This window comes from Ochotona princeps, chromosome 24 (genome assembly GCF_030435755.1).
Source record: "Ochotona princeps isolate mOchPri1 chromosome 24, mOchPri1.hap1, whole genome shotgun sequence".
In the NCBI taxonomy this organism is placed as follows: domain Eukaryota; kingdom Metazoa; phylum Chordata; class Mammalia; order Lagomorpha; family Ochotonidae; genus Ochotona; species Ochotona princeps.
In genome coordinates, this window is record NC_080855.1 from 7,259,016 (window position 1) to 7,272,615 (window position 13,600).

The following is a 13,600-nucleotide window of genomic DNA, read 5'->3' on the forward strand; positions in this document are numbered from 1 at the left end:
TGGGCTTCATGTTTCATCCTGTTGAAGTCTAGGCTCTTGCACAGCTGACAGGGCCAGGGCCAGGGACTGTGCGGGGTGACACACGTTTGTGTACTTAGCAGCATGTTCACAGTGCAGCATGCATGCATCCACACAACATACACCTCACATATGCACACATGCTTCATGCAGGCGTGTGTCCATTCTGTGTTCTTTACAAGTTGCGGTCTCAGCCAGTGCCTCCCATCGCCTCCCACGGGGCTCTGCCCTGTCCCGTGTTCACCGTGCGCTGCGAGAGGCCAGCTACACAGCAGTTTGCTAGCCGTTCCTGCCCTGCGAGCGGCTGGGGCTCGGTCGGTGGGATGAGAGCAGCGTGTGTACTCACGGTGACTGGCCTGTGCTCACGGTGACAGGGGCCTGTGCTCACGGTGACAGGGGCCTATGTGCACGGTGACGGGGGCCTGTGCTCACGGTGACGGGGGCCTGTGCTCACGGTGACAGGGGCCTGTGCTCACGGTGACAGGGGCCTGTGCTCACGGTGACAGGGGCCTGTGCTCACAGTGATGGGCCTGTGTTCACGGTGACAGGATCGTGTGCTCACGGTGACAGGGGCCTGTGCTCACGGTGACAGGAGCCTGTGCTCACGGTGACAGGGGCCTGTGCTCACGGTGACAGGATCGTGTGCTCACGGTGACAGGGGCCAGGGCTCATGGTGATAGGAGCCTGTGCTCACGGTGACGGGCCTGTGTGCTCATGACAGGGGCCTGTACAGTGTTCACACCAGGGTGACTGCACGTCCCTGGGGCTTACATAGCAATGGTGCGCAGGAGAGCTTGAGCTGCAGGAAGCTGCAGCTATTAAAATGCCTTGATTTCATCTTACAGTGTTCCTGCTACAAAGAATGAGATTAGCCCTGGCTCCCGGGCCGATGGCCTGAGGAGGGTGGGTGGGTGTGGGCCTGCTGGGTGCTCCTCAGTGTGGCTTCCCCACAGGCGCTGTGACCTCATCCTGCCCACGCCCTTGACCCTGGTTGGTGCCTCTGCTGTCCCCGGATCAGGATGGCGTGCCGGTGCTCGATGGTGGGAGCTATGTCCCCTACCCTGTCCCCATCTGGCCCGGGTACAGGGGCCAAGGAGGCAGGAGTGGTGCTTTGGACTTGGACGGTGAGTAGATCCTGTCCCACCACCTTGGAGGCCTGCACTTGACAGGGTCCCAGACAGATGTGGGGAGCTACCTGGAGAAGAGGTCGCTGTGCTGGGAGACGTCTTGGGGCTCTGGGTGGACACGGTCCCACCCCACATCTCCAGGGCAGAGCCATCCTGCCACAGACTTCCCGCACAGTATGCCCTAGAAGGGGCAGGACGGTCCTGTGGGTGGGGGCAGCCTGCAGGAGCTGGGTGTGGGGAGTGGGTGAGAAGGGGCGGGGCCTGTGTGTGGGGACGGCCTGCAGGAGCTGGGTGTGGGGAGTGGGTGAGAAAGGGCGGGGCCTGTGGGTGGGGACGGCCTGCAGGAGCTGGGTGTGGGGAGTGGGTGAGAAGGGGCGGGCGCTGTGCGTGGGGACGTCCTGCAGGCGGCAGGGTGTGTGGGGACAAGGATGACTTGAGGTACTAAGGTGCCCACACGGAGTGGGCCCAGGTCCGCTTTCCAAAGAGCTCGCCCAGCAGTGACCGTCGGCAGAGAACCTGCTGCCAGGGGAGAGCAGAGCGTGTGCCGGCCACAGGGCAGCATCAGCCTTAAACCCCTGTCCCACCCGGTCTGTCTGTGGTCACTGCCTGCTTCCTCACCAGATCCTTGCTCTGTAGACAGGCCACCATTGCGGCAGAGGAAAGAGCAGAGAGACTGCGATGTGTGCCACCTGCCCACTTCCTGGAGCCCCGTCAGTCCCTGGCAACTGGGCAGGTGGTGGGGGCCCTGCAAGTGGCCTGGCTGCTGGAGCGGACGGGGGGAAGAGGGGAGGTCGGACCTGCACGTGCCTGTCTCAGGGCAGGATGTGGGCACCTGAGTGCTCGCCTGCCTCCTGCGTGCCAGACCCCTGGTGGGCACACCGTGAGCGTGGGTCGGTGCTTTCTCGTGGAGGAGGTGGTACCTCTTGTCCACCCCACCCCATGAGGAACTCCTCAGAGAGTTTAGAAGCGTGAGCACAGGTTGCTTTGTTGCCGGGCAGCAGGTACGCGTGCTGTGTACCTTTTGGTTAAGATTGATTTTATTCTTATTGGAAAGGCAGATGTATGAGAGAAGGAGAGACAGAGGGAAAGATCCTCCATCCACTGGTTCACTCCCCAAGTGGACACAACGGCCAGAGTTGAGCCAGACTGAAGCCAGGAGCCAAGAGCCTCCTCAGGTCTCCCACGTGGGTGCAGGGTCCCAAGGCTTTGGGCCGTCCTCGACTGCTTCCCCAGGCCACAGCAAGGAACTGGATGGGAAGCAGGGCAGCCGGGATTAAAACTGGCGCCCATATGGGATCCCAGCGCGTGCAAGGTGAGGATTTACCTATTGAGCCACCATTTCTGGCCAAGTTATACACGTTTTAATGAGACGCTCCCATGTCACATCCCATTGCTGTACGGCGTGTGCAGTTGTGGCGGCCCCCACTCGGGTGGCCCAGCAGCTGGCTGCCATGAACGGGCTTCGGGGTGGGTGCCTACTGGATGGCTAAGGGATGCTTTCCTGGCGGCTGCAAGGTGCCAGCCGAGCACCCCGGGCACAGCTCACAGGCATGGGGTCATCGCAGGTGAGCGTTTTGCCCGCTGCTCCATGGTGCCCGCCTGCTGTTGCCTCACAGCTGGGCTGGGACGCCCACCGCCCTCCTGCCGGTCCGCAGCTGCCTCTGCCTTGCACCTTCCGCCCCTCAGAGGAGCCGACTGGCCCCTGGTCGCCAGCCTTGTGTCCTGTGGGGAGGATGGTCCCTGGGCTGCGGGGGCTGCGGGGGCTGCAGCTCGCCATCCGCCAGGCCCTGGGCAAGGCCTCACACGGCGCTGCTGAACCGTACTTCTGACTGCTCGGTGCTGTCCGGCACGATGGCCTTGAGTGCCACATGGCAGAAGCGGTTTAGGGCTGGCAGGTTGGTCTTCTGCTCCACGTACAGCCTGAGCTTGTCCCTGAAGGTCTCCCCAAGAAAGCTATAGATGAGGGGGTTCAGGCAGCTGTTGGAGAAGGCTGCGAGGTTGACGATGTGGCCGGTGAGGGGGTAGGCGTGGCGGAAGGACTGCGTGCAGGGTGCAGCCCCAGGCGGCGGCCGCTGCAGCAGCTGCACGCTGATGAAGATGTTCTCAGGCAGCCAGCAGAGGAAGAAGACCAGCACCACGGCGAAGATCATGCGGAGGGCCTTGTGCCTGCGGGGGCGCAGGCCGTGGTGCCGCTGGGCCCGGACCAGCGCCCGCACGACGAGGGAGTAGCAGAGCCCGATGATGGCAAAGGGGACCACGAAGCCCAGGGTGACCTCGAGCCACTGCACCTCCCTGACGTCCGCGAAGCAGAGGCAGGCCTCGCCCGTGCGCCGCAGCTGCACGGCCGTGAAGGGCACCAGGGTGGCCGAGACCGCGGCCATCCAGATGAGGCCGCAGCTCAGCCGGGCGTGCTGCTTGGTGCGGAGCAGGCCGGCGCGCATGGCCTTGGCCAGCGCGATGTAGCGGTCGAAGCTCATCCAGGTGAGGAAGAAGACGCTGCTGTACATGTTGACCTGCAGGAACAGCGCCATGAAGGTGCAGAGCGCCGCGAAGTCGTAGTAGCGCTCGTGCAGGTTGAAGACCTCGATGAGCGAGTCGGCCACCAGGATGAGGTCGGCGGCCGCCAGGTTGATGAAGTACAGGTCGGGGATGGTCATCTTGTCGCGGAAGCTGAGGTTCACCACCAGGATGAGGATGTTGCCCACGAAGCCGATGGGGAAGAGGAAGATGGTGTACAGGCAGGAGAGGAAGAGGCCCAGGACGTACTGCTGCTGCTCAGCCAGCTCGCCCGTGTGGTTCCCCAGGGCCGTGCCGCCGAGCTCCGGGGAGCTGGCATTGGAGGCCGTGTGCTGCATGCTGCCCAGGCGTCCACAGCACCACACCGTGAGTGTTCAGTCCATGCCCACAGGGCCACGGAGGCCTCCCCCGCGCAGGGCGTCCACCTTCAGGAGGGCCAGATGCTCTGTCTGCCATAAGCCGGGCATGTCTCCTTGAGTACGTGGGGCAGGCGTGGTGGGAGCACAGGGGTCACCCCGTGTGCTGGTGGTCACATCGAGGCCGGCTGGGCCTGTTTGGAGCTGCAGCCAGGACAGCCTCCCCCGGCTTGGGCACCTGTGAGCAGCCAAGGGGACAGGCAGTTTGCAATGGGAAGGGGCAAGCACGTGCTCCTATTGGCTGGGTCACTGTTCCCTGCCTTCACAACCTGAGGTGGGAACCAAGGCTCAGTCCAGGCCCTGAGTGGGGGGCCCTGCTGAGCCAGCTCCTGCCCCAGGACAGTGTGGCCCACCAGGTTTGTGTGGGATGGTGATGGGGTGGGGGTGGGGACTGAATATGTGCTTAACTTTCTGCTGACGTGGGAGAATGAGCAGGGGACATATCTTGTCCCCAGCTGGTTGGAGCCTGGGAGTCAGTCGGCCTCGCTCAGTCTGTCACAGGCTCAGAGAGCACTCTGGTACGGTGGGCTCGTGGCTTAGGAGACGAGTGCGCCGGCCACGGGGCGGGCTCCGCGTGGGGGACCTTCTCTTAGTCATTTTGCGAAGGCGGTTGGCGTTTTGCTGGCACCAGCCCTGTGCTTGGGTGCCCGAAGGGAAGAGTGAGGGTAAGGGCTGAAGTGGACCCAGCCTGCTATGCTGCCCGCGGTAGAGCCCGGGCTGCTGACTTCGCAATGCTCCTCCAAGATCTTGGACACAGCCAGGGTGCTTGGCTGGGGGTGGGGGCCGGGGGTGCCCTCCAGTCCTGTGCAGGCACTGAGCAGGGGGAACGTGCCGAGTGTGGACCCCCACGTGGAAGAGACAACCTGCTCCGTCATGGGGATCTGAGACCTCGGGGAGGCTGGCCTGTTCCTGAACCGGAGGGGCCGGGAAAGGACCCTCCCTGCCCCGTGGCAGTGGTGGCTCGCAGGGCCCTGCACCCTGCGTCCCAGGCCAGAGCAGGGCTTCCGGGTGACCGGGCTCCTCTGTGGGACAGGCTGTCAAGAGCAGCCGTTGTGACGCTGGCGGCCTCTGGACTTCATTTTAGAAACTGCACCAACTCCTGGCTTCGCTGCTTAAATGTGGGACCTCTGGGACGTGTCAGGCTTGCTTTAGAGACAGCTGAAAAGCCAGCAGACCCTGGGCCCTTGCGCCTTCTCTTGCTTAAGTTTGTGGGATAAATAGGGTGGGGGCACAAGGTCATTACTGACTTCTCATGTCCCTGGGGTCTCTGCTCACTACTGTACACTGTTTCCAAGGCAGGCTGGGTGGGAGTGGGGACAGCGCCTGAGGTCCTGTGGCTCACGGCCATTACCAAGGCGGGCTGGGTGGGAGTGAGGACAGTGCCTGAGGTCCTGCGGCTCACGGCCATTACCAAGGCAAGCTGGGTGGGAGTGGGGACAGCGCCTGAGGTCCTGTGGCTCACGGCCATTACCAAGGCGGGCTGGGTGGGAGTGGGGACAGCGCCTGAGGTCCTGTGGCTCACGGCCATTACCAAGGCAGGCTGGGTGGGAGTGGGGACAGCGCCTGAGGTCCTGTGGCTCACGGCCATTACCAAGGCGGGCTGGGTGGGAGTGGGGACAGCGCCTGAGGTCCTGCGGCTCACGGCCCTGTTTGTCCTGTTTGGAGCACGGCTAGAGGAGTGTCAGCCCCGCCTGCCTGGGCTGCAGTGGATACTCAGGTGCCAGGTCCCAGGCAGAGCTGGGTGGCTGACAGTGGGCGAGCTCATGGAGGGCGAACCAGCCCCGTCCAGGCGCTTCCTCTCCCAGGGTGCCCTGGATGCTGCACTCCCCTGTCCTGCCATCCCCCTGGCAGGACCCCGGCCTCAGTGAGACCCCAGCATGGGGACTGGGCTTACCTGGGCGTCACTGGCGTTTCCTGGCTTCTGGGCAGATTCTGGATGTCATGTCCAGACCCGGGACTCAGTCCTGCCACACTGGAGTCCTGTGTGTGTGTGTGTGTGTGTGTGTGTGTGGTGTGGTCCCTTGCGTGGGGTTTGGGAGGCTCCAGGAGGAGGGAGCGCCTGCTGCTCCCTGCCAGCTCCAGCGCCTGCCCTGCGTGTCTGGGCGCCTGCCCGTGTGGGCTGGCTTTAGAAGCTCCCAGCCCCCTGCCTCGCTGCTCACCAGGGACGCCTCTTTCTGGCCTTTAACCATTTTTTTGCCAGCTCTTTGTGCCTGTGGCCACGAGCTGGGTCCCAGGAGGGCGGCTTAGGGCGTTTCCAGCCCCAGCGTTTTCTCTGCTCACTGCTGCAGTTCTTGTCCAAGTTGGCACAGGATGGGTGTCGTTTCTCTGGGACACGGTGACCGAGCGGTGCCACACAGAGCCTTCTGGCAAGAAGTTAGGAATCAGTGTAGTGGTTCTGCACAGCCCTTCCCTGGGCCGGGACTGCCTGGCCTCCTCCGAGGGCCCATCAGTTCGTGGCTTGGATTTTACCCTCAGTCCCCAGCACTCTGCCCAGGTCTCGGAGGACCACAGCGCCCTGCGTGCCTAGCTCCAGCGCATGGAGCTCTGCTGTAGCGCCTGCCCCTTGGTTCCTCCCACCCCCGCTGGGTCCTTGTCCAACGTCCCAGCCCCGCATCACACTTGCGGGATGCTGCCTGGGCAGGCTGTGGAGAATTGTGGTCTGTCTTCTGGGGGAAACAGCGCTGAAGGTCCGCTGTGGTGCAGGCGAGGTAGAAGGTCTCAAAGGAGATGGAGATCTTCTGTCTACTGGTCACTGCCCTAGAAGCCTGCAGCAGCTCTGGCTGGAGTGGGAGCTCCTTCAGGGAGCCAGCCGCGTGAGCTGGTGCTTGAGTGCAGGTGCCCCAGCGTGGCCCGATGCCTATCCCCAGAGCTAGGCTCTGGCCAGCTCCAAAGTCAGGATGATTTCCACCTTAAAATGCCCCAGACGGCATTTTGAAGAAATGAGTCATAAGAAAAATACAACTTCCTCTTGAATTAAATAAATAAAATAAAATTTCAAGCCTTGAAATAGCCAAGGCATGACATGTAAAAATAGCCAGTCCCTGCTGTCGCCAGCCCGTGCCTCATGGCTTCTGTGCCCTCCCAGGCTCCCCATGGGCTCTCAGGTGCTCCCCAACCATGCCGTGCTGCTGGACAAGGGTGCCTGGGGGGGTGTGCTGGCCCTGGTGGCGTACACAGAGGTGAGCCTCACCTCCCAGTGTGGGACTGAAGTTCGTGGTGACACCAGGGCCCTGGCCACATGTGAGCAGGGGACAGCAGGGACCCCCCAGCGGCTGCCGGGATCAGTGTGGACACTTTGGTTCCGTGAGGGACATGCTGTGGCAGCAGGAGCTCTCAGCGCAGAGCCGGGGGATAGGGTGGGGGGCCTGGGTCTGTGTTGCAGCCCTATCACCAGTGGTCCCGGAGCCGTGCTCCTTGGAACCCTCCCACCCCGATAGGCGCTTCTCCTTTGTCTCTGCCGGAGGTCTGCTGTCCTCTTGCTCCCACTCTCAGTGGGCTCCCTGCAGGCTGCGGGCACAACCACCATGGGGCCCGGGAGCAGCGCCCGCTCCCCTCCACAGGGCCTGGGCTGGGGCCTGGAGCCTTGTTCCCTACCACTGACTTTAATTAGAATAGAGCCCATTTCATTTCCCCCAGAAGTTACTTGTTTGGAAAGCAGAGAGAAGAGATGTAGCAACAGGTAGGGAGCTTGCCCACACCTCTCGGGCAAGCAGGACAGAGCTGGGGCTGCGTCCAGGGCCCCTGTGCCAGGGGCAAGGGCCCAGCTTACCCTATACCTCTCAGGAGCTGGGACCAGGCAAGCAGCACAGAGCTGGGGCTGCATCCAGGGCCCCATGCCGGCGGCAGGCTCCGTCCAGGGCCCCTGTGCCAGGGGGCAGGCTCCGTCCAGGGCCCCTGTGCCAGTGGCAGGCTCTGTCCAGGGCCCCTGTACCAGGGGCAAGGGCCCAGCTTGCCCCACACCTCTCAGGAGCTGGGACGGGGCAAGCAGGACAGAGCTGGAGCTGTGTCCAGGGCCCCCGTGCCGACTGCAGGCTTCGTCCAGGGCCCCATGCCAGCGGCAGGCTCCGTCCAGGGCCCCCGTGCCGGGGGCAGGCTCCGTCCAGGGCCGCCGTGTTGGGGGCAAGGGCCCAGCGCTGGAGCCACCACTGCTGCCTCCCAGGGTGCATGACACCAGGAAGCTGGGCGTCAGATGCCCGGCCCCATGGCTGTTTAGATAGGACACATTTGGGGCCCTTTTAAAAGCTTTTGGATGGGGCCCGGCGGCGTGGCCTAGCGGCTAAAGTCCTCGCCTTGAAAGCCCCGGGATCCTATCTGGGCGCCGGTTCTAATCCCAGCAGCTCCACTTCCCATCCAGCTCCCTGCTTGTGGCCTGGGAAAGCAGTTGAGGACGGCCCAATGCATTGGGACCCTTCACCCGCGTGGGAGACCCGGAAGAGGTTCCAGTTCCCGGCTTCGGATCGGCGCGCATTGGCCCATTGCGGCTCACTTGGGGAGTGAAACATCGGACGGAAGATCTTCCTCTCTGTCTCTCCTCTCTGTATATCTGGCTGTAATAAAATGAATAAATCTTTAAAAAAAAAAAAGCTTTTGGATGAAGAAAAGATCCTACTGCCAATTTAAAACAATTTTTTATTTGAGAAAACACCGTTTTATATTTTTGTGATTGGGTTTGTTGCTTTTAAAAGATTTATTTATATTTATTTGAAAGATTTGCTGAGAGAGAGAAGGACTGCTCTGTCCTTTGGTTCACTCCCTCAACGGCCACAGTGGCCAGGCCTGGGCCACACTGACTGTGGTAGCCAAGAGCTTCTGGGTCTCCCACACGGGTACAGCGTCCCAAGGCTTTCCCCGGGCACAAGCAGGGAGCTGGGTGGGATGCAGGGCTGCCGGGATTAGAACCAGCACCCATAGGGGATCCCAGCGCGTGCAAGGCTAGGACATTAGCCGCTACGCCACTGCGCTGGGTCCTGTCGGGAACCTTTAATCTGCCCATGTGGGCCTGAGACAGGCGGGCTGGGGCTGTAGCCGTCGTAATGTAGTTACAGGGAGCTAAGATGGGCACACCGGGCCCCAAGGGAGTGCCGTGAGGGAACTACATCCTTGTCACAGGCATGCAGTGGTGAGGAGGGCTGACAGCATGGTGGGGTCCAGGCTGGCCCAGGTGTGGCAGGGACAGCTGGCTGCTTCCGGGGGACAGAGGCAGGGCGGGGTGAGAAGGAGCAGCTATTAGGACAGGGTTCATGGCCATCAGCTGGTGTCGTGACGGGGACGGGCTTGTGGCCGCTCGGTGGGGTCATGATGGGGACGGGGTTCACAGCCACCCACTGGTGACATAATGGGAATGGGGCCCACTGCCTGCTGGTGTCGTGACGGGGACAGGCTTGTGGCCGCTGAGTGGGATCATGACACGGATGGGTCCCACGGCCACTGTGTGGTGTGACAGGGACGGACTCATGGCCACTGGGTGTTACTGTGACCTCCTCGGTTGGATACAGCTCCTGCAGGCCCGCCTTGTGTTAAGTTGAAATGCCCCTTTGGATAAAGGTGCCTTAGCCCCAGACGATAGGATTGCCGACTCTCAGACTAGCAGGCTCCTTGCCAGGGTCACCTCAAGGCTTTGTCCAGCAAAGAGAGAGTTGGATCTGCCATAGTATTGTAGCATGGAGTGGATGCCATACCAGGGGCGTCAGTCCCAGGAGCCCTGCTGCAGTGCTCACTCCGGGGGAGGGGGGCTCAGTACCAGAGGTGCTCGCTCTGGGCTTGGGACCTACTGGCCCCACTTGGCTCTGGCATTTCTTGCTTGCCAGCCCTGGCTGGCCTCCAGGAGTACAGTGTCTGCAGACAGGTTTCCTAGAGAAACCAGCGAATCCAGGAGAGATGCGAGGGTTGGTGTGTGTGGCATTGGCGATGATTCTGATCGTTAGAAGCTACGTGACGGTGACTGGAGTGATGTACCTGGTGCAGGCCTGGGGGAGGCGCCCCACGGCTGTCCTTCTCTGCCCACAGGCAGTGGGGCGTGCTCCAGGGCCCGAGCACCTTCCCCACATGGTCTCTCACACACCCAGCAGGCACGAGGGGTGGCAGTCTGTGGTCTGTGTTGTGTGCCGTCGACTTGCCTGCACACCCGCGGGTGTCCCGCACAGCTGCCTCGTCGCCTCTGAGCTTTCCCCTTTGCTTTGTGCTACATGTGATGGCCTCAGAGCTGCAGTGGGGATTGTAAGGTTCTATAAAACAATCTTTTGGACCAGGCAGTTGACCGGCTGGCGTTGTGGCACATCAGGTTAAGCCACTGCATGTACACCAGCATCCCCAGTGGGCAGCCGGCTGGCGTCCCAGTCCCTGCTGGTGAGCCTGGGTCCAGGTGCTTGTCTCTGCCAGCTGTGGGGAGACCAGGGTGGAGCCCGTGTGCCCAGTCCCACCCAGCCCCAGCCATGGGGAGACCAGGGTGGAGCCCATGTGCCCCAGTCCCACCCAGTCCCAGCCACTGTGGGCATCTGGGGAGGACCCAGCGGGCAGGAGCTCACTGCCATCTCGGGAAAGGAGAACAAGCACAGAACACAGCCCGCAAATACCCAACTTTTATCTCAGCAAGATTTTGTCAGCCAAACTTTGCCGCAGCATTGAAGGCTGGCAGGCTTGTACCCTCAGGGCTGATGGTGACCTGGCCGTGCAGTTGAAGGGAGTTGTCTGTGTCGTCAAGCTTCTCCATTGTCACATAGGGGGCCATGCACCTGTCCCATCAGCGCTGCACACCAGCACAGCCCCGGCTCTCTCCCACACACCCCTGTTCCATCAGCGCTGCACACCAGCACAGCCCCGGCTCTGCCCCACACACCCCTGTTCCATCAGCACTGCACACCAGCACAGCCCCGGCTCTCCCCCACACACCCCTGTCCCATCAGCGCTGCACACCAGCACAGCCCCGGCTCTCCCCCACACACCCCTGTTCCCATCAGCGCTGCACACCAGCACAGCCCCGGCTCTCTCCCACACACCCCTGTTCCCATCAGCGCTGCACACCAGCACAGCCCCGGCTCTCCCCCACACACCCCTGTTCCATCAGCGCTGCACACCAGCACAGCCCTGGCTCTCCCCCACACACCCCTGTTCCATCAGCGCTGCACACCAGCACAGCCCCGGCTGTCTCCCACACACCCCTGTTCCATCAGCACTGCACACCAGCACAGCCCCGGCTCTCTCCCACACACCCCTGTTCCATCAGCGCTGCACACCAGTACAGCCCCGGCTCTGCCACACACACCCCTGTTCCATCAGCGCTGCACACCAGCACAGCCCCGGCTCTGCCACACACACCCCTGTTCCATCAGCACTGCACACCAGCACAGCCCCGGCTCTCTCCCACACACCCCTGTTCCCATCAGCACTGCACACCAGCACAGCCCCGGCTCTCTCCCACACACCCCTGTTCCATCAGCGCTGCACACCAGTACAGCCCCGGCTCTGCCACACACACCCCTGTTCCATCAGCGCTGCACACCAGCACAGCCCCGGCTCTGCCACACACACCCCTGTTCCATCAGCACTGCACACCAGCACAGCCCCGGCTCTCTCCCACACACCCCTGTTCCCATCAGCACTGCACACCAGCACAGCCCCGGCTCTCCCCCACACACCCCTGTTCCATCAGCGCTGCACACCAGCACAGCCCCGGCTCTCCCCCACACACCCCTGTTCCCATCAGCACTGCACACCAGCACAGCCCCGGCTCTCCCCCACACACCCCTGTTCCATCAGCGCTGCACACCAGCACAGCCCTGGCTCTCCCCCACACACCCCTGTTCCCATCAGCGCTGCACACCAGCACAGCCCCGGCTCTCCCCCACACACCTCTGTTCCCATCAGTGCTGCACACCAGCACAGCCCCGGCTCTCCCCCACACACCCCTGTCCCATCAGCGCTGCACACCAGCACAGCCCCGGCTCTCCCCCACACACCCCTGTTCCCATCAGCACTGCACACCAGTACAGCCCCAGCTCTCCCCCACACACCCCTGTTCCCATCAGTGTTGCTTGCTGGTGCAGCCCCAGCTCTCCCACACACACCCCTGTTCCCATCAGCACTGCACACCAGCACAGCCCCGGCTCTGCCCCACACACCCCTGTCCCATCAGCACTGCACACCAGCACAGCCCCGGCTCTCCCCCACACACCCCTGTTCCATCAGCGCTGCACACCAGCACAGCCCCGGCTCTCCCACACACACCCCTGTTCCCATCAGCACTGCACACCAGCACAGCCCCGGCTCTCCCCCACACACCCCTGTCCCATCAGCACTGCACACCAGCACAGCCCCGGCTCTGCCCCACACACCCCTGTCCCATCAGCACTGCACACCAGCACAGCCCCGGCTCTCCCCCACACACCCCTGTCCCATCAGCGCTGCACACCAGCACAGCCCCGGCTCTCCCACACACACCCCTGTTCCCATCAGCACTGCACACCAGCACAGCCCCGGCTCTCCCCCACACACCCCTGTTCCATCAGCGCTGCACACCAGCACAGCCCTGGCTCTCCCCCACACACCCCTGTTCCATCAGCGCTGCACACCAGCACAGCCCTGGCTCTCCCCCACACACCCCTGTTCCATCAGCGCTGCACACCAGCACAGCCCCGGCTCTCCCCCACACACCCCTGTTCCATCAGCGCTGCACACCAGCACAGCCCCGGCTCTCCCCCACACACCCCTGTTCCATCAGCGCTGCACACCAGCACAGCCCCGGCTCTCCCCCACACACCCCTGTTCCATCAGCGCTGCACACCAGCACAGCCCTGGCTCTCCCACACACACCCCTGTTCCATCAGCGCTGCACACCAGCACAGCCCCGGCTCTCCCCCACACACCCCTGTTCCATCAGTGCTGCACACCAGCACAGCCCCGGCTCTCCCCCACACACCCCTGTTCCATCAGCGCTGCACACCAGCACAGCCCCGGCTCTCCCCCACACACCCCTGTTCCCATCAGTGCTGCACACCAGCACAGCCCCGGCTCTCCCCCACACACCCCTGTCCCATCAGCGCTGCACACCAGCACAGCCCCGGCTCTCCCACACACACCCCTGTTCCCATCAGCACTGCACACCAGTACAGCCCCAGCTCTCCCCCACACACCCCTGTTCCCATCAGTGTTGCTTGCTGGTGCAGCCCCAGCTCTCCCACACACACCCCTGTTCCCATCAGCACTGCACACCAGCACAGCCCCGGCTCTGCCCCACACACCCCTGTCCCATCAGCACTGCACACCAGCACAGCCCCGGCTCTCCCCCACACACCCCTGTTCCATCAGCGCTGCACACCAGCACAGCCCCGGCTCTCCCACACACACCCCTGTTCCCATCAGCACTGCACACCAGCACAGCCCCGGCTCTCCCCCACACACCCCTGTCCCATCAGCACTGCACACCAGCACAGCCCCGGCTCTGCCCCACACACCCCTGTCCCATCAGCACTGCACACCAGCACAGCCCCGGCTCTCCCCCACACACCCCTGTCCCATCAGCGCTGC

At 63.0% G+C, this 13,600-nt stretch overlaps 2 protein-coding genes across 2 annotated transcripts in view; one reads left to right on the forward strand and one right to left on the reverse strand.

Annotated features, from left to right (window-relative positions):
- Window positions 1-13,600, forward strand: part of C24H7orf50 (chromosome 24 C7orf50 homolog) — a 68,046-nt gene that overhangs the window by 23,529 nt on the left and 30,917 nt on the right. The gene's annotated exons all lie outside the window — the stretch shown is intronic.
- On the reverse strand, window positions 2,935-4,137 carry GPER1 (G protein-coupled estrogen receptor 1). Its single transcript, XM_004598129.3, has one exon. The coding sequence runs from the start codon at window positions 3,998-4,000 to the stop codon at window positions 2,945-2,947; it is 1,056 nt and encodes a 351-aa protein (XP_004598186.2). The 5' UTR covers window positions 4,001-4,137; the 3' UTR covers window positions 2,935-2,944.